At 35.3% G+C, this 25,462-nt stretch overlaps 2 protein-coding genes and 1 long non-coding RNA gene across 13 annotated transcripts; 1 reads left to right on the top strand and 2 right to left on the bottom strand.

Annotated features, from left to right (window-relative positions):
* Positions 1 to 552: 552 nt before the first annotated feature.
* On the bottom strand, positions 553 to 5,826 carry LOC124302721 (uncharacterized). Of its 2 annotated transcripts, XR_006907760.1 has the most exons (4): positions 3,000 to 5,826; positions 2,426 to 2,769; positions 2,139 to 2,260; positions 553 to 912 (listed from the first exon to the last, which is right to left on the bottom strand). It is a non-coding gene; the product is annotated as an uncharacterized LOC124302721 (long non-coding RNA). The 2 variants fall into 2 exon arrangements; XR_006907759.1 differs by having other exon boundaries at positions 2,139 to 2,769.
* On the top strand, positions 1,733 to 24,083 carry LOC124302709 (tetracycline resistance protein, class D-like). 10 transcript variants are annotated; one of them, XM_046759149.1, is made up of 8 exons: positions 4,973 to 5,005; positions 5,097 to 5,112; positions 21,007 to 21,160; positions 21,657 to 21,920; positions 22,164 to 22,513; positions 22,602 to 22,881; positions 22,973 to 23,155; positions 23,231 to 24,083. In XM_046759149.1, the coding sequence occupies exons 3-8, from the start codon at positions 21,058 to 21,060 to the stop codon at positions 23,455 to 23,457; spliced, it is 1,407 nt and encodes a 468-aa protein (XP_046615105.1). In that variant the 5' UTR covers positions 4,973 to 5,005; positions 5,097 to 5,112; positions 21,007 to 21,057; the 3' UTR covers positions 23,458 to 24,083. The 10 variants fall into 10 exon arrangements, with proteins under 10 accessions (XP_046615104.1, XP_046615105.1, XP_046615103.1 ...); XM_046759143.1 differs by lacking the exons at positions 4,973 to 5,005; positions 5,097 to 5,112 and adding exons at positions 14,706 to 14,723; positions 15,321 to 15,395; XM_046759148.1 differs by lacking the exons at positions 4,973 to 5,005; positions 5,097 to 5,112 and adding an exon at positions 1,733 to 1,763.
* LOC124302716 (sepiapterin reductase-like) lies at positions 23,679 to 25,201 on the bottom strand. Its single transcript, XM_046759168.1, has 3 exons — positions 24,943 to 25,201; positions 24,454 to 24,767; positions 23,679 to 24,289 (listed from the first exon to the last, which is right to left on the bottom strand). The coding sequence occupies exons 1-3, from the start codon at positions 25,175 to 25,177 to the stop codon at positions 24,041 to 24,043; spliced, it is 798 nt and encodes a 265-aa protein (XP_046615124.1). The 5' UTR covers positions 25,178 to 25,201; the 3' UTR covers positions 23,679 to 24,040.
* Between the last annotated feature and the right edge of the window lie 261 nt (positions 25,202 to 25,462).

Raw genomic sequence — 25,462 nt, 5'->3', positions numbered from 1 at the left:
CAAAATTTCTGCTGTGTATCGCAGGAAATTTGAAAGTTCTTCGAACATATTATCAAGGTTCCGCAGGTCTCGAATGGCGGCTCCAAACAGTCTGATATATTTGAGACTAGATTTGCTTTCTTACAAGTCTGCATTACATTCATTACACGGAGCAGTAATGAAGAGGAATTAATTATAGAGACGGTTGAGAATTCTTGAAATCAGAATGTAATTATGAGATATACATCGAAATTTTTCGCGGCTATTTGCACGAAATCATGCCCGTGTACACAGATGGTTGGTTGTAAATGTTGTTGAGCAAATCTTGACCGCTTCGCCAATTTTACCGATGTTTCCCACGGAAGGCAAACATTTGTGTTAATTTGAACGTAATACATAACAAGAAAATGTAGGAGTATTACATGACGTTAATTAATGAAAATAAAAATTCAGCACACGCGTTGCAAGTCGAGTGCATGCTCATTGGCGTTCAAAATAACTATTTTATACGACCTTTCGTAAGGTATGAAAAATATTTTTTGTCATTATCAATTAAATTATTTTTACGCCGTGATATGACGCATTAATGATTTTGGTGATGGAATTCGAGCCTTCACTGTTATTCTAAAAGAATGCTTTCCAGTATTCTCTAAAAATCTAACTTGTACAGGTAAGTGGTTGTAGAATCAAGTCACACCTGCCATTAAAACGGGGCCTTCAGCGACCTTGTAAGGTTGTAAAGACGAAGGCCGTTAAAATTATACGGCCAGGTTTTATTGGTTTATATTTTTTGCACAGTATCAACAAGAAAAACAATCCATAAGAGCCACATTTTTGATCGTGCTTTTCATCGCTTTGCAAACCAATTCAATTACTGCAAATATCGTCAAGTATTATCGAAACCTTTTGTCGTTCATTCATACTTTCTTTTCTCTGCAAAGTATGGTTTTTTTTATTTTTCAGGTTGTTGTAAAACGCTGTGTATCTTTCAAGATTATTGTTAGATTTTATTCAACTGTTTTTTGAGATCAGATGGTAAGATTAGATTTATAAATGTTTCAAATCGCCGTAAAAAAAAATCTGTACAAAACTGATAACAACAATATCATTATTACGCTGATTGCGAAATCTACCTTATGCACCAAAGGATCCCGCAGAATCTTTATGGAAATTAGCTCCCGGTCGAATTTGCTGGATTTTTAGTACGTTGTAGTACATATCCTGTACATACCTGATTCAAGTACGGAAATTCTTACTTGCAACCATGGCAAAAGCCATGGTGAGCGTAACTCACCCACAACGCTGGACACAGAGGGCAAGGGTATAAGTTCAGGCCGAATAAGAAGGCCCAAAATATAGTATCTATAAATACTTGAAAGTTCCTCATTGGCCCAACTTCCATAAAAATGAAAGGAACCAATAAGGAAGCGCGTTAGAAATCTGCACGCTAAAGTACAAAATCCTTAGAAAGCGTTGCACTGAGTAGGAGCAGGGCAGGTTAACAAAAATCTTTTAACAGAGCAGTTCGCGAACGTCTTGTAGCTGAAATAGTTCATCAAAAATCTAACACTAGTGAGCAATATTATTTTCCCATAACAATTATCTAATACTATTGAATAATGTTATTTTCATAACAATACTCGGACATTATAATTTCAATTTAGTGAAAACTGAATAAAGCTAATAATTGTGTTCAAGTGTGAGTTAACTTAATTAATAACCTTTCAACTCACCGGCCAGCGCGCAGAGCCGCCCGCAGCTTTAATCATCAAAATCTACGAAAGGTAAGTGACATCTTTTATTTCAAGAGTTTGCGGACTCTCTGCGAATCGACTGTGCAGTTTTTGAGTGATATACTTGATTTCAAGTCCCCCTTGAAGTTTTGTAATGCTTAAAAATCGCGTAATTCATAGATATAAAAAAATCCATAGACCCCTTTTCCGAAGCCTTTATATATACATGAGAACTTTTGGTCGGGAGGATTTGTACTTAAAATACTGAAAACCGAGCCAATTCTACCGGGAGCCAATTTCCATAAGGGTTCTGTGGGGTTCTCTGTTTTTTACTCGGGTGAACGCATCTTTTACTTTGAAAAGATAAATTAATAATATAGATGGTCGCGGACGTTTTAACCAAAGGGATTTAACAATTTCTCTTACCTTGTCGTTTAGATGTAAACTTCCGTACATGTGAGAATTTTCCATTGCACAGTTTCCGAGATCATCAGGGGAGAAACTTGAACACGAAAATGTTGCGTTCTACTCGGTAGAAGCGCGTGTATCTGAAAAGAAGCAAGATACGGCAGTTCGGCATGCTTGTTATTTGAATTTAAAAGATTCTTGTAAAACAGTATAGCGTACACTTTCGACAAAAGTCATTTCCAAATGGCCCAAGATCACAGATTCGAATAAAATTACCAGTTAAAATAAGAAAAATAAAACTATACCGTTTCTTCTTGAACGGAGCTTTTAATATTGACTCGTTTCGAGATTTTTATAGCACTGATGTATCTATTGAAATTACATCCACTTGAAATATCATTCCAGAACTAACGAGCATCTTTATCGTTCAGGTATTTTTAATTATACCACTATGCAAATTTAATCTACCATAATACTTCCACTCTATTGAGGATAAATAAACAGAGTGGGTAACGTTGTTAAGTCATGAATTTTACAAAACTCCTGATATCAAACTGTTTGCCATTTTTGTCCCGAAGACGGCTCCACATATAGTTTGCAGTTCTATGTTATTAAGGTACACATGGTGCAGGTGATAAAGGCAGCAGATCTGAAATTTAATTCAAACGTCTCGATTAGTAATAATTTTCACCTTTCGTGTTTATAAATATCACATAAAATACCTGTGCATGTAACATATCTACCTACTAAATGGAACGTTACATAAAATTACTATCATATTGTATTTCGAATTGTAAATGAATAATCGAAACAATAACTTGTTCTATTTTTTTTTCTCTTTTAATGGCATAATTGTTTTACCAAAATCAAATAGCGTACCGATTTACTGATACTTTTAGATATTTCCATTGAGCCGCTTCCGCGATTATTCCTGGGAGTCTGTCAGGACAAATTAGCAGATTTACGGACCGATGTCTTCGATATAAGTGGCTCACAAGATTCGTTGACATTATACAGTCATTTTCGGCCGAAACCAATGCATATTTATGTTCTACGATCATAAGTGATGGAAGGTAAGCACAAATTATGCAGTGTCACAACTGGTCCTCTTAACATTTAGATTTTAATTAATTGGTATGCAAATCTAGTTTCTGAAAACACTGATTCCTCTATGCGAATTAGCACTATGCTCATAACTTACATGGCGACATAAGCGTCACCTGTTTGTCTCGTTGAACCGATAGATAGTAACTTATTTAGCATAGTTTATTTGCATTATTAATGATTCACGCTACGCGTACAGAATGTGTATTGATGAATTGATCGGAACGTCTTCCACGCTATATGTTTACCTTACATCGCTGCAGCTCATTGCTCATGCAATTCGATTCCGTTAAATTCATGTTGATCCGTATTACTTTGAATTAATTCACACGCCATTGGCACGCCAATTCGACAAGTTATTTCCCCCTCGCAAGGGGCATTAACAATCTTACATGCAATGCAAATCAATATATTTATTTTCAAAATCAATTTGGAATTCCTCTGGTTGATTAAGTAAAATAAGTTACTCTTGATTTGACATGTAGAAGACAGATAATAATAACAATATTATTATTAATAATAATAACAACAACAACAAAAACAATAATAATAATAATTTTGACAACTCGTGGAGGGTTTCTTCCTAGAATTTAACGCAAAGCCAAGATTTAAGGAGGCACCATAGTCGATTCCGACGTTGACGTATATATCTCCAAATATCAAAGTCCACGTAACTCAAAAGTGAAAAAGGGCTTAACGGCCGTATTCTATATGGAATTCTGCACAAAAACCACTCCAATACGTTTGCATTCGATGTAGAAATAAAGAAATGGTACGGATTCTAAGAAATCGCAATAGCAAATTGTTAGAATTCATGCCATTTCTTTATTTCTGCGTCAAATGAAAATGTGTTAGAATGTTTTTGTTTAGAATTGTGTATAGAATGAGGTTGTTAAGCCCATTTTTGCGTTTGAGATGCGTGGGCTTTGATATTTCGAGATACATACTTCAACGTCAGAATTGACCATGGCACCATTAACCCTTTGAGGCATACATTTTTCCTTGCAGTATAATTCCTTGAAACTGGATTTTCAAGGGTTAACGGGATCGCTGAAAACTAATCCGATGTGAGAATTCCAAAATTCAAGATGATGGATTCAATACGGCGGACTGAAAATATAAAACTTGATCTTTTTTGCTTGACATTTGTTATCCGGGGGTTTTCGCGATCGCTGAAAAAACGAATTCGACGTCAGAATTACAAAATTCAATTAGCGGATTGAATTCGGTGCACCTTGCACAAAATGCTAGGGTGAATCTCGCTCTTTGCGTTATCCGTAACTAACGAGAAGGACGTAGCGGGATTTTAGTTCCATCTCCGTTTTTGTTTTTTGTCTATTTATGTTCTTTATATCTCTTTTTGTTTTATGGTATTGCTTTTGGTTTTTCGCACAGATCACAATCCCTTCTAAAACGTCAGCATTGGCATCTTGAAAGTCCAATTATGCAAAAATAATGATCACGATATGTCAAAAATAGAATATAAATCTTAAATAACCCATTCAAAATGGTGTCACATATATGTGACGCTGTGCCGCAAAGAGTTTACTTACTCGTTTATTTTTATGTTACGTATCGTGACACATAGGTATATGTTCAATGTATTTCACTGTTACGAAATAAGAGAAACAATAGACAATTATTTGTCGTACACAGACACGTAGTCAACGCGTCTAGTCATTATTATGAAGTAAAAAGTAAGACGATTTGGACACATGTATGCGATATGGAGTACGTAACAGTCGCGAAAAGCTGACCAGACGTGTTCGCTTCGGTGCTACGTACGACGTAAAATTTATCTATTGTGTTTTTTTTATTACATAACAATACAATTTCATATAAATGATATAGTTTATGAATCTTCGAATACAGAAACAGGTTTTTACGGGTGAGTCAACATTTCAAGTTTTCTTTTTGTTGTGGTAATTTGCCCAGAGATTTTGTACGGAGAGAAATTTGTGGCAATTTTTTATATCGACATCGAAAATACTATTTATATTAAGGCTTGATGATCCGTACAATTGGAAAGACGGAGTACAAGAATAATTGACATTTTATTTCTCCGCTCGGAAAGAGCAGTGACTTATTTTTCCTTTCGAAAAAATTTGAATGATTAAATTAAAAGTGATATAGAATTTTTTTCAACATATGTGTTGCAATACGTAAATTACGAGGTCCGTTAAACGTTTTACCGGTGGAATATGCCTGTAAAGGCCCGTTATAATCTTCTGTTTTCATTGTTGTTATCTTATGAAACGTTGAACCGGCGTAAATTCACAGTCAACAAGAATAAAAACAGAAGATACTTGAAGTACAGGTCGTTATATGTTTCACCCGTCAAACGTTTAAGGGACGTTTGTGAATTCGGGGGTTAGTACCTACGGCAATGGGGAAATAACTTGTCGAATCGGCATGTCAATTGAACATGAATTAATTCAAATTAATACGGATTAACATGAATTCAAGGGATTCGAATTGCGTTACATAGGTCAATTCCTATTTTAGTGAAGTTAGAAAAAATTAATTAAAATGAGCATTTTTGAAATTCGATCTAAAGAACGGAGAGGATTTCATTAATATTTATAAAAAAATCTTGTCAATGGGCACAGTACCCCCCCCCCCCCCCCCCCCCCTCCGGTTACGCCCATGATTACAGGTATAGTTAAGCTTCATTATGCATCACGTACACTTACAGTTCACGAATTAGACTCACTGAGAAAGGAGTTTACTTACCGTTGACAAACGTATATTTGGATATGGCGAAATAAATGTTTTAGTTATTATTATCAAATTTTAGTTGAGCCAAATAATGACCCACAGAATTTTATTAATAGTTAAAAAATCATATTTGGCCCAAGTGAAATTTACTAATAATAACGAAACATTTATCTCGTCATATCGAAATCTACGTTTGTTTACGGTGAATAAACTCTTTTCTCAATGCTTGTTACAACAGTAACGTAAACGCCACAGATGTTCAGATGCAGATAATCACAAACAAAAGTAATAAAATATTTTTTATGTGTATTGCTTTTTCTGTATTGCTCTTATTGCAGGCGTGAATTGAAAATTTTACTCCAGGTTTTGCACTTAACGTTGACACTTATTTAGTTCCGAAGACGTTAAAACAGCCATAAGCCATCGCGGGAATTATTATTTCATTTAAAATTTTACAAATCGCGGTAGATAGTAAATCAATTGTATAAAGACCTTCAGTCACGCGTGCACGTCTATTTTCTCATACATTTTCTCACAGTAGTATAAAAATTTATTTGCGTATTTCTCGGAAATCTAATGATATTAAAAGTGATGATTAACATCTCGATGCTTACGAAGCGATATAAATCTGCGTGTAATGCAATTTAATTCTCATACAAATAAAAGGTTCGATTCCGCGGTGCGGCCACATTAACAATAAATGACACCAACCACTATTAATAAAAGAGACGCGAGTTCAAAATAAGAGTTCTAATAAAAATACTGCACTGTTAAGCGAGTAACTTTAAGGATGTTTGTTTTATTTTTAATTTATATTGAGTCCTATTTTTATCCCGAGGCTGTAAATATTACGGTGATTACCTACCGCAGTTGCTTTGTGTTAAGTTTCGCGAATCAACTGCAATTTTGCGAAAGCTTAAGGAAGAATTATACGTTTATGAAGGGATCACCACACATCAATTTTCATATATTATAGTCTTGGTGATCGGTCAATTAAGAAAACGTAATTTTAGTTAACGTTTCGACCCGGATATGGGCCCTCCTCAGAACGATTTATTTAAAAAACTGTCAAAAAACAAAAAAGAAAAGAAAAATAGGATTTTATAATATAAATAATGGTACTAGTAGTAATCGGACATAAATATTGTAGATGTAATATTCTTAGAGCTATTAAATATTGTTGATAGTAAGAACCTTATGAATAATTGTGATAAGGATGTTTTTTGGTGTTATTTACCTTTTGAGTTAAGTAAGTGTAATAAGATGTAGTCGAATTCACAATTACAATTGGCGGAAACAGTGTTCTTTTTAGTGACGGTAGACAATGTCACTCTTCCAGTTGTTTTTTGTAGGAGTTAAAGGTTGGTAGTCATTTATTTAAAAAAATTAAATTAAAGAACTATGTTTTTTCACAGTCAATATGTCATAGTGTTAAAAGGTTATTAAAGAAGGTCAATTAGCAATGAAATTAATTCACAGGTGTCAATTAGGTGGAGGTAAGCTCTTTATAATTAAGTTCTACATGTCTAACGAAATATTGTTGGTTGAACCACTTGGGTCAACAGGTGAATAACGACTGATGGGGGAAAACAAAATAATCCAGAGTGAAGGTGAACATGTTATAAACATTATACAGAAAAAACAATAAATATTTGGTACGAAAGGTTATGTAGAAAGAACTGTAAATGGAGACTAAATAATTTTTTTAAAAAAATAAAAAAAATTAGTTTAGGTTAAACAATATTTGTTGTGTGGGCAGAGATTAGAGGTTTGTAAATATTGCTTAAATGTTCAACGTCTTGTCTGAGATTAACCGTATTGGTATGACCTACAATGTTGCACATTTCTAAAAGCAATCTTCTGTAATAATTTTGTTCTTCACAAAGGATGTTTGTGTTGTCGTAATTGAAAGTGTGTTGTTTATCAATCCTATGTTTCGTTAGAGCTGTGTGCCGTTCATCTGTCTCATGTATGTTACGTTGGTGTTCCCTAATTCTGGTGTTGAGATGTCGACTCGTTTGACCTATGTAGACTTGATTACAGTCCTTACAAGGTATTTTATACACTACATTTGAACGTTTGCCTATGGGGATCTTATCCTTACCGGTATCAAAAACAAGTTTTAGGTCTTTTGAATTTTTTCCAACGAACTTTACATTATATTTATCGAATAAACGATTAAGTGACTCGAATAGGCCGGCTACATATGGAATGGGGATATATGTAGTAGCCGGTCTATTGTTATCTTCGACAGGAGTAGAGTCAATATTATGGTCAAGTATGTTGTTGATGTAGGAGCGTCTCTTATTAATTTGTTTTTGTAATAGGCCATGAGGGTAATTAGCCTTGTTGATAGAGCTATAAAACTTGCTAGTACAGAGTTCCAGGAAAAAAACTTGGCGCTCATATACAATGTACTAAGATCTAATGATTATGACAGCAATTCAATATTTACAAACCTCTAATCTCTGCCCACACAACAAATATTGTTTAACCTAAACTAATTTTTTTTATTTTTTTAAAAAAATTATTTAGTCTCCATTTACAGTTCTTTCTACATAACCTTTCGTACCAAATATTTATTGTTTTTTCTGTATAATGTTTATAACATGTTCACCTTCACTCTGGATTATTTTGTTTTCCCCCATCAGTCGTTATTCACCTGTTGACCCAAGTGGTTCAACCAACAATATTTCGTTAGACATGTAGAACTTAATTATAAAGAGCTTACCTCCACCTAATTGACACCTGTGAATTAATTTCATTGCTAATTGACCTTCTTTAATAACCTTTTAACACTATGACATATTGACTGTGAAAAAACATAGTTCTTTAATTTAATTTTTTTAAATAAATGACTACCAACCTTTAACTCCTACAAAAAACAACTGGAAGAGTGACATTGTCTACCGTCACTAAAAAGAACACTGTTTCCGCCAATTGTAATTGTGAATTCGACTACATCTTATTACACTTACTTAACTCAAAAGGTAAATAACACCAAAAAACATCCTTATCACAATTATTCATAAGGTTCTTACTATCAACAATATTTAATAGCTCTAAGAATATTACATCTACAATATTTATGTCCGATTACTACTAGTACCATTATTTATATTATAAAATCCTATTTTTCTTTTCTTTTTTGTTTTTTGACAGTTTTTTAAATAAATCGTTCTGAGGAGGGCCCATATCCGGGTCGAAACGTTAACTAAAATTACGCTTTCTTAATTGACCGATCACCAAGACTATAATATATTACATACGAGGTCGAGAATTCTTATTCATCACATCAATTTTCATACCTGTTATAAATTTCAAGTGTGATAAAACCCTTCATTTCGGCCCTAGATACAATTATGCACTAATGACGTTATAGAATCTGTCGTGTCCGCAAAAACTTTACAAACTTGTATCACTCATAATCTATACGAATTATTAACTGAATTTGAAATTCATTGCGTTCTCCACGACGTCAAAGTCCGTTGCACCTGTCCTAATCTGAGAATTTGGAGGTAGTGGGTCTGATTAAGTGTCTGCAGAATGAACGTTACCACACGCGGAGTCGACTAAAAATAAACGTGAAGGAAGACGCAAACTCTTAGTTTCATCATTAAATGTGATGGGACCTGCTAATGAAACAGATAAATTTTGTTGAATGGTGCTGATACATTTGAATAAACATAAATTAGTCGGAACGAGCGTGGATTGCTTAAAGTCAGACGGAGTTAATTTGAATTGAACGAATAAATGAACTGAGCCCAACTCAATTCATACAAAGTTGACTTGCCAAGCGATCTTCGAAACACAAACTACTTGACTCATTGTCAGTACAATATGGGAACAACTGGACGCGAGATTTCGACCGCTAAGAACGTTCCTGCAAACAGACTTACAATACGCAATATGAATAAAAAGACTTTGATAACATCTTTACGCAAGCGAAGTAATTAACAATACAATTTTCATCACGACCATTATTATTTCTTCGAGCATCGATTTATAACCACTGGTGACTAATTATTTTTATGCGTGGTTCAAGGGGTTAAGAGGAGATGTAATCGGTAGATGTGTCGATGACTCTATGAATAATGTATCCAACTGGTTCAACGAATAACAATTAATTAAAGTTACTTCTGGTTTGGACACATAACTACCAGCTGTACGCGTAATGACGTCTGGAAAAGGATGGGAAAAAAGGAAACGTATGTAGGAATGTAGTCGACCTTGTAATTACGCAATTAAACTTGCCAAATTTATACAGGAGGGTGAGAATGTTCGGCGAGTTTTTGAAAAGAACGTGTATCCCAAAAATAAATACTCGTTTATTTTTTACCTTCAGTGCAAAAACGGCGCGCGATAAATCGAAATTGCAAACATCGAGTTTATTTTACCAGCCGCTTATTTTACACAAGCAATTCAAAATTGTGACGCAAAATTACGCGACACATCACGCGTCTCTTTGCATTATCGAGGGACTGGATTTCACGAAGACAGAAATCCATTCGGGCAGCCACCCAATCCTCCGAACCATATTGATACTGTAACGGAAGCTTGAAGTTATCGGAGTGAAACCACGAGATACCGGAAATGTGAAAACATATGGAAACGAAATCTAGGTTCCAAACATTTTGTTCTGCGTTATCTTCGTCAACAACTCGACCACTTTGTAGTTTTTACGACACATAAAGTAGGATCTTGTGGCATGCGCGTATATAAAAACTTCTTGACTCATGGAAGTTTTTTACACCCGTCCAAACATCACTATTTTATGCGTATTTACCAGGAAAATAATTATCATATGGTCGTTGGCTTCCAAAATTGAAAGTTCTCATCGCTGCTTTGACGATGTGGATTTTGTAGACGTCGATATTGGAATTCGATTATCTACAACAAGGTAGAGAAAAAAGTAAGTATTATATTCATTTCGTACCGGATAGGAATGTAAAAAAAAAAAAACCGCAAATAGAGATAAGATTATATAATACACAGGATCTTGTAGGATAGAGTAGAGAATTTAAAGCTGCATCGTTACTTATTAAATTAGAGATCGTCCCAAAGAGATTGACTTGCGTTCTAAGTATATTATGTAAGTGGTCATATTTGTATTGTATTCTTCCAAAACGTTGTTCTTCGTGACCAAAAACCTTGTTCCACTCATTCCCTAAATTATCGCTGTGACATACAATAAATTCATGTAAATTTGAAAGCCGTATTAATTGTCAGTTGATATTCTACCACGATCTGCAGGTACGCTAATATAAATGATAAAAAAAAGCTTTGCTCACAAATGCAATTAAGAATCTCGTTTCCAAGCGTCTGCACCTGCCTGCTCCTATAAGAGTAGGATTCATCAATAATCAAAGTCATGAGTGATGTGAGAGACACGGATAAATAGATGAGTTTTAATTGACCCACACCCTAAGAATAACTTGAATAAAGGTTTACATTTGTTGCTTTTAAATTGCAGATTATCAATATTTAGACTTTTCTTTATGAAAACGAGAACCGATAAAATGCTACGTTCAGAAATTATAGAAAACCGAGGATAAACTGTTGCATACGACTTTTCGCTACGCTAAAATAATATCAACATACACGAAACCTGTTAAAAACAAGTTTAAATACAAGTAATTATTGTTTAGAAGTTACAATCTGCAAAGAAATTACAGAGAATAAAATAGAATAGAACAGATTGTATTTATTGTACCAGGGTGGACGTTCTGAAGTGTAAACGAGCAATGTACAGAGTAAACAGACCTAGAAAATAACTTAATGCTAATGAACGAGAGAGAGAGAGAGAGAGAGAGAGAGAGAGTGAAAGAAATGCGTTTATTTATTATGTTGACTTTATTGATAAACATAGAGGGAGCAATAGAGGGAGAGAGATAGAGAGCGAGAGAAAAGAGGAAAACAGCAGCTATTGTAAGCTCTCTACAGTTAGAGTATAACAAGTTCCCGGCTGTGATCAAGTGAGTTTAAGTCTTGAACTTTTGGTGACATTTCACTATTCTTCATCATACATTATTGGATTTTTTTACCGACCCTTCAATATTGTTAAGAAATATGGAAACAAATTTAAAGCAATATTTGTGTTTTTCGCTCGCAATTATTCAAATTTTCTCTAACAAACATTACGCGGTGTAATGAAATCTGTAGCCTGTTTGGTGTGGATTCACACTTTGTAGACAACGTAGGATAAATTTAACGATGATCATTACGTTTAAACAGTAAATTATGGTTACCTAATTGCCTCCATGTCTTGTCCCATTCAAAATTTCCATGTGCATCCTTAGAAATTCACTCCGTATTCTAAATTAAGTGAATTCCTATGCCACTCCATGGCAATCTGGAATAGAAATTTGGGGAAATGTTAACGTTTCTCCATACGAAGTGGATGAAAAGTAGAATTAACCCATTCTTGTACATACATGGTTACAATCGTGAAAGTTATATTTTGGAATAATAGTAAAGTAAAATAATAAAAATGGACTGACCGTTATTACAATAATATTCGTTGGCCGAGTAACCGTAGATTAGAAAAATGTTTAAATATTTGCCGATTGAATTTAAACCGGCATCAGTCGTGCCAGGATGTATGAGGGACGGGAACGCAACTTCGTTACATTATGTTGCGCTATGAATGACGGTGAAATATGTGAATGATTGTTGAGGATGTTCCATTGCACGTGGAGAATTGGGATCTTCGAGCTAATGGAACGATGCTAATGGAACAAAGGAAAATTCAAAATTTACATACTAATCACGGAGCAAGCGTGTAGAGTCAGAGACAATTAACAGCTAGTAAATTATATAATTCGTATTTATGAAATATTGTTAACTATACGATAAATCTATTCGAACGAATCAGGACTTGTTACGCGATATTGCCTCACATGGTGCAATGATTTGAAAAACACGTATAGGACACACCTTTCATTTTTGAATCTTACACTCGGGGTTTAATCGAGGAATGTGAATGTATGCTCGTTCTCAACATGGTATTGAAAGGAACTCACGTTCTGTGATCTTGCAACTTCTCAAGTTCAACGAGTATCGGCGTATAGATAACCGCGTTGAAAAAAAAAAAATTACATTTATTAAACTTACTAGAAAATTATTATAATTGCACATCGTTACAACATCGTTTCGAATATTGTTGTAATTATAAAAAAAAAAACAACGTGGTACGAGTAAGTATTTGCTATGATCATTTTTAATATGTAATATGATAATGTTTGGTAAGTTTACTGTATTTTTTCAGCTAAACGAGGTCTCAAAATCAGTTTACTTGTGCTCCGGCATTAAATTGTGACGACAGTGACAAGAAAATATATCACGACTGACTATACCCAAAGAAAAATAATAATGCGTACTAGATTTTCTAGTCGGAGCTAGACGACTGATTTTTATTTTAGAACTCTGCATTTACCGCACTTCACGATCATGGTAGAAAATAAAAATAGTCTAAGACTGTACGGTAACCGTAAATGACAGTTTTTCTCGGTGAGTTCTACGTAACTCGGAAAATAATATGAACAATTTTTTTTCGGTGCTCCAAATAAAACTTTATACTGTCTGGTTGATCGCACCAAAACTTCCGTCGCCTCAACGGTAAATTATTCGCAATAACAACGTATGTTTTTTTGCCAACTGCAAATAAGTCCTTGTTCGAATTATTAATGAGTCTTTTTTAATATTAAGTGACCCAATTATACGGTAGAAAACAATCAATATCGGTTGCATCCATTGGATTATGTAGGGCACCGACACAGTTTCTCCGTAAATGCAGTGTCAACATTTACAGGTGTAATTTCTGGGTCTGTTGTGTTCATAATATAACTTGCAGCCACCGACGAACCCGAGCGTATGTAATGAATATGGTTGCGCGTTTAGTTGTTTTTAGTGGCTCTGAAATCGAGTGAAAAAATTATCGTAATTCCGTAGCAATTTGTAGCACGCAGTGAGAGTTCCGACATATTATGCCTACGTTGAAATAGTACGGGAGATTGAACTGTTGTATCGCGAAGAAAATAATGGGAATGTTTATTTCAATTAGAATATACAGCGGTGACTTATTATTAATTCAACTATCACTCGATCCAACCTTTAGCAAAGTGCGATGGACTTTGTTCGGTTTGTTTATGAACGAGTGCATCATAAGATTCGAATGCTGCCGGTATAAATAACGGCCAATCGAGTTCTACCCCTTTCGGAAACGTATATCAAAAGTATAGATAAGAAAAATAACGGCCATTATACGTGTTATTGAGAGATTTCCTACATTGTAATTAATTACTGCAACAATATTGCAATCGCTCCAAGTATCGCCAGAGTATTCGTTAAAGAAAAAAGCAGTACTAGTTTCTCCTCGTTATTTGTTCCGCAAGGAATGTAGTCAATTCGAAATACAAATTACCCGTGTATGGAAAATTTTTTTTTAAACGCGAAAATTGTTCGGCGAGTAAGTTTTCTTACATTTTATTTCACTGCGCATTAGAACGAATGAACAAAAAAGTACGGGTAAAAATTCTGACGACGCAAAATCGTATGCACACACGTCCGTACGTGGGTATACTCGTATATACGTACGAGCACGTATACCCGCCTTCATTCTTTTCACCTTGGTATTCGATCTCGGAATATAATTATCTAACTGAGCCTATAAAATTGCAAGAATTATAAACTGGCAATGCTTTTGCCCCTTCCGCGACTCCTGCAGACTATGAGGGACGACTGCTCCACGCTTCAGAATTATTTAGTCAGCCACGATAATTCGTACATAATTTGATACCCATTCGAAAGCGTTTGAGAAGTGATCAGTGATTGCATAGATTTTAGTCCGCGTAGGACTCGCACGGACTGTGATTGTTGTCACTTTAAACGTGAAATTAATAAGTTATCGAAGGAAATACGTCACTTATAACGAGAGGTTTGAGTGTACGCACATTTTTATATCCATCAAAGTATAATATGTATTATATTACACATTGTGCATAATACTTGGCCTATTTCCACCACTTACTTCAACATCGTCATTGGTTGAAAATTTCCGTTTTCCAACTTTACACAAATTGCTGCAAGAGTAGTTTGGCTTTTCGGTTTTATAAGCGGGTAAGCGGCTGGTTGCGCTCAGCACCCGACACTTCCGTTCGCTGACACCGCGGTATTTTCACGACACATTTTTTAGCCCATTGTAAATAGCAACTTGCTGATTTGTTAATTTTTTTAAATATCAAGTACCGCGTATAGTTCACTCCGAAATAGTTCTGTGAATCTGCGTAATCAGTTTGTTGTACGCATATGAGTATACAAATGAACCTGCACGATACGTATTACGGGAATCTGATTAACTCCGGTTACACTTATTGTTAGTTCTGTTCGTGACTACGGAAGCCGAAGAATTACTTCGACTTCTGGCTAGACTCATTTTTCAACATACAAAACTGAGTGAGTACGTAAATAAAAATGAATGAAACCTGAAGCTGATCTTGTACTTATATATTATTTATGTTTCTAACTAACAATGAGAATTCTCTGTAGATAAATCTTGACAAACTTCAAAATTCAGTGTACGTGATTCGTAAATCTTAACAATTTTAAAACGTACTTTGACAGGTGTAACTACAGAAAAAAACGAAGTGTTTTAAAAAGTGATTCAGAGAGGTTCACGAATTGTGAACAGAATTTCAATATTATTGTAGAAAAAAGATGTGGTAAATTTATTCAGGCGGGTTTTGAAAGTATCTCATTGACACGTTTTGACGAATTTTAAAAGAATCGTGAGGTTTTCTGTTGAAACTCGTATCGGAGTAATTTATACTTTTACAGGGTCACTTACGGAATACTGGTCACGAAAGCGATTAACGCAGCCGATTTTACCTCTGATCTGCATTTAAGCGGCTCTCTCTCTCTCGATCAACGGTCAGAGAGCCATTATTCAGTTAACGACCCTGTAGACACGAACGAAGTCGGTAGAAACTGTTCGTATATTATCGGAAGAATTAGAACAAGTTTTCAAAAAATTTTGTTCACACCGAGTTCATGAACGTACGAGATAAATGACATGCGCGAAACTGGATCGAAATTGTACCGACGAATAATGAACGTCTTGCGCAACTAAACAGAGAATTATCCAAGGTAGCTTGATTTTAACAATAATGAACACAAATTCAAGAAGCGAAACAAATCGTAGAATGAATATAGTGGTTATTGGGTAGATTTTACAGCACTTACGATATTCGCTTTATTTGCTGCAACGTTAAAACAAGTCTCTGTAAAAATAAAATACCGATCGTTCTTGGTTACAACAAGTTCACCTTAGAACGAGGCCTTTCTTATACAAGCATTTTGTGCTAGACTCATTCCAATTATGCATCGCATACATACATTAGACGCGATTGCGAACGTTCACTCATGCAGATATATGCATATTTAATTTTACAAACTTTGATCGATCCTTACGCCCGCGCCAATACGTGATCCTCTTTGTTAAAACGGGATGAAATCATCATCAATAAACTACGAAATCTGGCGTCCCGTCGATAACAAAACAACAACGCCACACTATTTGAAAACACACATACCACGCGTATATGCTTGATTTACGATATCATTTTTACTCACCTGAAAACACAAAGTTCCCTCAACATTCCGCTCACGAGATCCACGCGATATAGATATAATATACCTGTATGTTTACAGATTGACGTAAAGTGAGCAATCTCTCCCGTATTTGCAATTCACAACTACCTTGCGATACCGCGGCGAGTGCGTAGGTCATGCAAAAAAAATTGTAGGAATTGCTGACATTTCAGTTATGTTATAATTTCGCATTTTATTACAGTGTCTTTTCATCGACGATGTATCCAGAGATGGCACAAAATTTAAAGTCGTGAAAGCGACGTCTGAAGAATGCGTTACGCGCAATTTTCTGACGTCTGAAAGATATCTTTGTGTCCAAAAATTATCTTCATTCCTAAACGATGAGGCCTTGAGGTCTTATAGACGTCACAAAATGGCGTATAAAACATCCCTTAGACGTCTTTTCGACGACTTGCAAGTTTTGTGCTAGCTGGGATGTTCCGCTGAGTATCGATTCACGTACATCGTTTTAGCTTTGATTCACGAAATTTTCGTTTTTTCATGGTCTGTAAGCATTAAAATTTTCCCTATTTTGAAGTGAACTTTTCTATTACCTCCGCGATCGAGCATTAGTTTTTGTCGCGGGGCTGAGACCTTATCGTCAACATTGTTCGACCGTAAAATTGAAAACCTTCTTTTTATTTCTCGACCCATGCACAACCTCACTGGTGTTTAGTTTGCCACAGTATGTGAATTCGTACGATAATCCAACAGAGATTGCTCTGTTGCTTCGTGAAGGTTTGCGCCAGTTTGCAACAGACATTTTGTTTTTCTTTCGAGCGTATCGACTAAGTTCTTAACTGCGCCATTGTGCTAAGGTTGTGCTTAAGGGGGGGGTACACCATGCAAGCAAAAAAAAATACTGCAACTTTGCGATTTTTTTTTGAAAAAACGGATTTATTTATGAACATGCGGTCTTGAATACATTAATATATAAGTCTTTGAGAACTTTAAAAAATTTTTTTATTGTCGAAAAATTTCAAAATGGCGTCGTGACAGTTGGATCCCCAAAGCCGCTCGGAAAAATGGGGTGCGAGATTTGGTGGAGTCGTGGATAGTCCTAGAACACTCAAATTACAAAAAATTAGTTGTATATTATGTTTTCTTGTCCACTACGTACCACTTTTTTGATATCTAGTCTCAAAAATTTTTTATGATTGTTTAAGTGACGATTTTTTTTTTTTTCAATTTTTCGACCACGTTTTTGCGACTTCAAACGGTCAAAAAAAATTTTTGAGACTAGATATCAAAAAAGTGGTACGTAGTGGACAAGAAAACATAATATACAACTAATTTTTTGTAATTTGAGTGTTCTAGGACTATCCACGACTCCACCAAATCTCGCACCCCATTTTTCCGAGCGGCTTTGGGGATCCAACTGTCACGACGCCATTTTGAAATTTTTCGACAATAAAAAAATTTTTTAAAGTTCTCAAAGACTTATATATTAATGTATTCAAGACCGCATGTTCATAAATAAATCCGTTTTTTCAAAAAAAAATCGCAAAGTTGCAGTATTTTTTTTTGCTTGCATGGTGTACCCCCCCCTTAAATGCTATACGACGGATACTATTTTTTTTTTCATGCGAACTCTCGAATATCTTGACATGCGAATGACCGGAAATTGTCTCTTGCCAATTGCAGTGGATATCCATATCGTGGGAATAGTTTTGTGAATGCTACACGTGTCGCGCTTTACGTCATATTTTTCATAATAAATGCAAATTGGTTGAAATTTAATTCTTTTAGTACAAAGTCTCAGTCTATGTCCCCACCGCATGAAATTGCCTTCAACTGTTTGTTCTTAATGTTAAATAGTAGCCACATTCTTAAAGCTTTTAACCAGCACCGTGTCATTACTGGGTTACCTCCGTGGTTAACTATATACAATCTTTAATTTCTATTAGGATATCTTTCTTCGTATATGCGTTTATTAAGTCTTATATTTCCATCATTTGTTGACAATACGTGCGCAATACTACTTATGAATACCTCCACTGGTATTTGTAAATAATGTTTTTTATAAAGTCTAAATGGAATGGCAAAAACACGTACTACAGAGTCTAGTTCCATGTCAAGTGAAACATTATTAACATATATGGTTTGAAAATGTGACGGTACATCTGTGTCTACGCGCGTGTACTTGATCGTACAATAGTCTCCAACATATCCTTCAGTGTCAATATCTAACTTGTCTAGTTGCTCAACATTCTCCTCGTGAGATGCACAATCTCAATTTCATCATTTATTTGCTTTACAGTGTGATTTTTCTTTCGTTTAGTAGCTTTTTTACGAGGGCTCATTCTAAGAATATGGCCTTTAATTACACGTTCACTACAAAATTTACATCGGAGCGTACATGGAGATTTTATCTAGTTACAAACATTGACTGGATAAGGTCGAGAATCCCTTTCGCCTCATTGTTTCATTCAGATCTTATGTGGTTACAAACATTATCTTGATAAGGCCAAGAACCCCTTTCGTTTGCAGAGTGTAGTAACAGCTTATATTTATAGGCGTAACGTGTAAGTTATACTGCTTTACGGGGTAGCAACAGATGATATATATACAGATGTATAACTAACTGTAAGCTGTACTGATTATGAGGTTCACGGCAGACGAAGCCGAGTGACTTCGTATATTATACCACAATTGGAGATAGCCAGCAGGAAGAAGACCAAGAAGAAGAGGCTGGGCAACAGCCAGAAAATATCGCGTTGAAGGGACTAGGAAGGCTTAAAATCTCAAGAAATATCATTTTCTGTTATCGATCTGTTCTATTAGTACAGTATTTTACGAACATTTTTGCTTTGACGGCTAGAAATGGAGTAAACATTCGCTTCGCATTTATTGACAATTGAAAAAACATATGCATTTTTTTTTTTTTTTTTTTTAAGTTCTTTATCACATTTTAGTCAATGAGAATCATGGTAATGGTAAAAAGAAATTTTCAATCACAGAAGATATTGAGCGTTGAAGACAACCGGGTGTTCAAAATTCGAGACTAGTATGTATATTTACAATTTACACACGTCTTTTTCGAGACAATGTTCTTCGTTGTTTTGCCACAATAACGCAACAACGCCATAAGATATGATATCATTTTTTTTTTTTTTTTTCAAACAAACATACAAATTTTCTCCACAGATTGAACCGACGTATGTATAAAAAAAGTAATATTTTTGTACGGAGATAATAATAAATGTTGCAAAATTTTTGTGTTTCTCAAATCATCGACCGATGTTTTTTTAATTTTTACGTTTTTTCACAAATTTTATAGTTCAATCTGCGGATGCGAATCCCTTCAATGAAATACCGTTTGAGAATTTTTTAAATTTGCATGCGGCTACTTGAAATATTGGCAAGAAGAAAGCGATGCGCGAGACGCGCGTTTGTCTTGAACGCTCTATATTTCTCTTAATTACACAGGCCTCCGAAATTTAACTTTTAATTTCCCCTCCAAGTAATAATGCTTCTTTTTAGGTATTTAGATATGTTGAATTAAAACTAAGCGCTAGTTTTTTTACAGTACATCAATTCATTGTTATGCATTTTTCAAAAAAATTAAATAAATGTAAAACTGTGTGTTTAGATATAAAATGAACAGCATTAGGTTCATACAAGACTTGAGAGACAAGATAAGCCAAACAGACTTTTAATATTTTTTCTACTTTCTTCAAGATTCTTGTTCAATCTGTTTCTCTTGTACCGACCATTCGATCCATCTCATTATTAAAAAGGAGTTTTGAAGAAAGTAGAAAAAGATATCACAAGTTTGTTTGATTTATCTAGTCTCTCAAATCTTGTTTGAACCTATTGCCGTTCATTTTATAACTAAACATTATTTTTTTTCCGTAAAAATAATTCAAAAATGCATAAAAATAAATCTCGATGTGCTGTAAAAAAACTAGCGTTATATTTTAATTTCACATACCTAAATATCTAAAAATAAAGCTGTGTTATTTGAGGTGGAAATTAAAAGTTATATTTCGCAAGCCGGTGTTATTAATATTTGTTTACGAATGTCACTGATTCTCGTCGACAAAAATGTGAAATATAAGTTGAAAATCAAAAAAGTTTGCGTGTGTTTTCTCAACTTATCATAAACCCCAGTGAATTTTTAACCCACGTTTAGCCGCCAATATCTTCCTAAGTCTCTTTAATAAATCGTGTACGCCCTCCTCATACCGTATTCTTATAGTTACGATAAACGTGCTTGAATATCCAAAGCATGTGAGTGCACGTTTAACCACCTCGTTATATGGCAAATGGCAAAGTGTAACAATAGCTTACACGTGGCGCCTAAACGTACAAGTCATTATTACAAAACTATTACAAAGCGTTCGTACACGTATCGCATAGTTTAACGATCTTCCTGCATGTAATATTGTAACTTTGACGTCACTTCTGTTTACAGATAATTCGAAATCGGCCCGTAAAAAGAAGGGGCTGTGATAAATTCTACAAAATGCCGGTAGAAGGAGGAAGTAAAAAAGCAACGAAGGGCCGCGGCCGCTTCTTAATCCTGGGATGTTCAGTCGCATTGCTCACATTTTCGCAATCATTCACGGGTCTGTGAACTTACTGTATCTAATATCTATAATCTAAACCTGCTCGCGTGACGGCTGCAGTGATTGGCCGAGCGTAGGAAAAAGGATAACATCTAATGATTTTAAGAATAATTAGATATTTCGCAACACGATGAAAAGATGAAAAAAATATTTTATTTACGAGGTACTTAATAAACATTGCTTCGTGTCGATCTCTGTTATTTCACAAGGTATAATTATTTAGAATAATAAATTAGCACCCACCTGAATGCAAGGTGGAATTAATCGATTATACTGTAGATAATTTTATTATCCATTAAATCTTCTCGGCACCGTTTCGCTCACAATCGGTCTTTCCACTCTGTAGAAAGACTACCCACATAGTTTTTTTTAAATTTTTGCAATTTAAGGCAAGGTTACTAGAGATATGTTAGAAGTTGAATGTATATACAGATTGTCCTCGCTCTTATATGTAAATTAAGATAATCGAACTGAAGAATAATAATTTGATTTGCAGGTATCATTCTCACGGATTTGATCGTTTATCGTACGTGCTTGATATCGTTAGGAACAAATCACACGTACGATTGCAGTATGGCTCACACAAATGACAGTAGCATAAAAGAAAGACTTTTGGAAGCTGAAGCCGAGCCGTTAGCAAGTATGATTGTGATGGTCAAAACATTGATCGAAAGTATACTGTCGGCAGTGCTTTCGTTATTTCTTGGTCCTTGGAGTGACCGAGGTGGAAGAAAGCCTCTCTTACTAGGAGGTTTGACAGGTGAGATATTATTTTATCTTTCGGTTTTTACTATTGAATATATCTTTTCGTGAAACAGTCTCGTATTGACCTTTCGGTATTATCGTGCGCCAATAAAAAATCAAGCTTCCATTACGCAACGGGTACTTTCGGCTGATTATTTAGTATTGGTTTTGACGAAGTCGACGTTGCCAACGGGCACCTTATTTTTCTTTCGTCTGTAAATGTAACGGGCAATATTTTCTAATTACATCCTCATTTCAGGTTTTACATTAATGTTCGGCCTGCTATCCTTACTCTGCAGTTGGGACGTCAGTCCTTGGTATTTGATAATTCCCTCAATTCCGGGGTATATCCTGGGTGGATCAGGTACCGTAATATTGGCTGCAATGTGTTACATATCTGATACAACGGCAGAAAAAGACAGAACGATGCTGATGGCTTGGCTTCAGGCATCAATTTTCGGTGGGGTGGTATTAGGCGTCTTTGGCGGGCCTATTATTTTTCAAAACTGTGGTTACACAACAGTCTTCAGTATAGGTGCGATGTGTTGCGCATCGGCACTACTTATAATTTACTTCACTATTCCCGAATCAGCCAAGGATGCCACCGAGGTAGGTACTCGTTGTCAGATAAAAAGAAAAAAAAGAATAAAAAAAAAAAAAAAAAAAACACGATGATATAATGAAAGTATTTCTACAGAAATCACAGATGCATGGGCTGTTTGAAATCGCCCTGCTGAAGAAGCTTGCTACCAGTATTATAGTTAAACGATACGGTTTTCATCGACCCGTTGTTTGGCTTGTGATGTTCATTTTTACAACATGCGCAATGATTATCGCAGCAGAGACGAGCATAGGATTTCTTTTCGTAAAAGCGCGACTGGGCTGGGATGTTGCACAATATTCTTATGTAAATGGCGTGGGTCTCTTGCTGAACATCACAGCTTTGTTTGGAGTTTCTCTACTCGGTCATAGCGCAGGTAACAGTTATTCGATATAAATAATACGACGGTATAAACTTTTTTTCTTTATACATAGCACTAACCGATTAACGAATTATTGCAATTCCAGGGAGTGCAGACACGCTGTTAGCTGTCGTAGGTCTCACGTCCGGTCTAATTGGTTCAATTGTAAAAGCTTTCGCAACGAAAGCTTGGCATATGTATTTCTCGGTATCAATCGCAATGTTTGGAGGAATTGTGGCGCCTGTTATGCGTTCCATCTTATCAAAATCAGTGCCAGCGGAAGATATTGGTGATTTTTCTAACTATTTAACAATATTATGCTCGTAGTCAGAGTTCAAGCTAAGGAGAATTTTATGATTTTCAGGTACTGTGTTATCACTCGCGGGGCTTCTCGAAGTAATGAGTCCACTTGCCGGAGCACCACTATTTACGTTAATATTTTCGAATTATTTACCGCCGATATATCCGACGCCCGTTTTTCTTTTATCAACTAGTCTCTTTGCATTATTAATAGTTTGCACAGTGTATACTGAAGTACTAATAAGGAGGTTTCGCAAACTAGTTTACATAGCTGCACCTCAAAAGGAATAGTCTAGTTAGGTTGTTACGCATTTTTACACTCACGCGATTATTGTGCGAAATTTTTTTTTTACTTAGTTACTATTTAATTTTAGTCTTCGTGTATTATTATAACTTCGTATTATATATGAAAGAGTAATAATGTGAAATATTAAATATACGTCGAGTATTATGTATGCATGCATATATATATATAATACTCGACGAATTTTAATAATTTTTTGCGGCAATAATATCGTTATATGCTCCAATATTTTTCTGGAATGGAAAACTGAGATTTACGACCAAACAAAACTAGCTTTTTGATGTTAATCTGCTAAAATATGTAGGTAATCAATGAGTGGTTTGATTTCTCAGTGCACTACACAAACAATGGGTACAGTGCCTGTTGCCTTGCAAGTCTTGCAAAAAATTACGCCAAACAGCGTATTTATCGTACATTGTCGTATACGTCATCCCTATAAAATTCATTTACTTATCGTTATTTTATGTGGCTAGGCATAGTATAATTTCAAATTTCCCGTTATTCTCACTTTCCCCAATACATATATTTGTACAGATTATAAACGATAGTTACTCCTATTTCCTCATGTTTTCAAGCTTCTAATAAATCAGAATAATCGATGATATCACCTGAATTGAACTTCTGTAATTTGATTATTTCTATCATACGATTAACTGTTTGCTGTGTCGTCAGCACCAAATCACTTGATTGTACTTCCCTGAAAAAATTTCTGGCCGATGGATCCGTTATACCGGTGATCACGGCATGCAGCATATCAGTGTCTACAAAGCCAGGCGAGTAATTCAGTACGTACACGTTGGGATTTTCTGTTGCAAATACCTGGAAAATATTAAAACAGCTAAATTTGCACTGTGGCAAGTTTACACTTCTATTAATAATAATAATGTTCCTAAACGAGAGTGGACAATTCGGCATTGGCTAATAAATATAGCAGAAGTTCATGTACCAAAAATTTACATCATATACATATAGCATTCATCTACCTTGAAGAACATGGTCCTTGCAGCTTTTCCTGAACAATAATATCCTGCTGACCCAAAAGGTGTATTTGCAGCAATGGATGTCACGTTTATAACGAACCTTGTTACTTTTGAAGCTTCATTGAACAATTGCATAAAGACGCCGTTTAAGACAGCTGGTGAGAATACATTAAGGTCGTAGTAGTCTCGCCATGTTTGAAAATCAGTCAAAGCGATAGTTGGTTTCGAAAGATCGCCAATTGATGCTGCATTGTGAACAATTATAGCATTTTCGAATTGGGTTACACCTGCAGGACCCACGGCTTTGCTGATGATATCTACGGGAAAGGTAATCGGATGATTTTAAAGTATCGATCGTAGAATTAAAAATTTTTTAAAGTTATCACGATATGTTGACACTGGAAAACACCTGCAATGTGCAACAGTCATTAAGAGCCAAACGGTTTAATGGCAGCATTTTATAAGTTACATTTGAGATAACATTGATCTTACCCTTCAAATGATTCGCATCTGCAACACGTAAATCAACACTTGTGGTTTGCACTTTTATTCTTTTGGGTAACTTGTTGGCCGTCTCCTTCAATCCATTCGAATTCCTTGCTAACAATAACACTAGTGATCCTTCACCTAGCAAAGAACCAAATGATTCGGCTATCTGACGACCAATTCCTTTGCTCGCACCAGTAACAAGGAGAAAAACCTTGCCAGATAATAATGATGCAGACATTTTTTGTGTATTGTTATGTCTCTTCTTAGATAGATACGAATTATATTATAAGCGGAATTTCCGTGTAAAAAATTATTCCAAACGTGTGCACGGTAAAAAGAATGCAGTACTGATGCAGAAATTTGCAGCACTTGTCGGCTTATCAACTAATTATATAAGATTCATTCATAATCACAAGTATTCCAAAAGAGGGGAACGTGACCTGTGATAGGCGAATGGGTCATCACAAATTTGTCAACCTACGGAGCTTAATTAACGAAACGCACGATGTCACCTTGAGATATC

This window comes from Neodiprion virginianus, chromosome 4 (genome assembly GCF_021901495.1).
Source record: "Neodiprion virginianus isolate iyNeoVirg1 chromosome 4, iyNeoVirg1.1, whole genome shotgun sequence".
Taxonomy (NCBI): Eukaryota; Metazoa; Arthropoda; class Insecta; order Hymenoptera; family Diprionidae; genus Neodiprion; species Neodiprion virginianus.
Note: the sequence above shows the minus strand (reverse complement) of the source record. Positions and strands in the feature narration are given on the sequence as shown.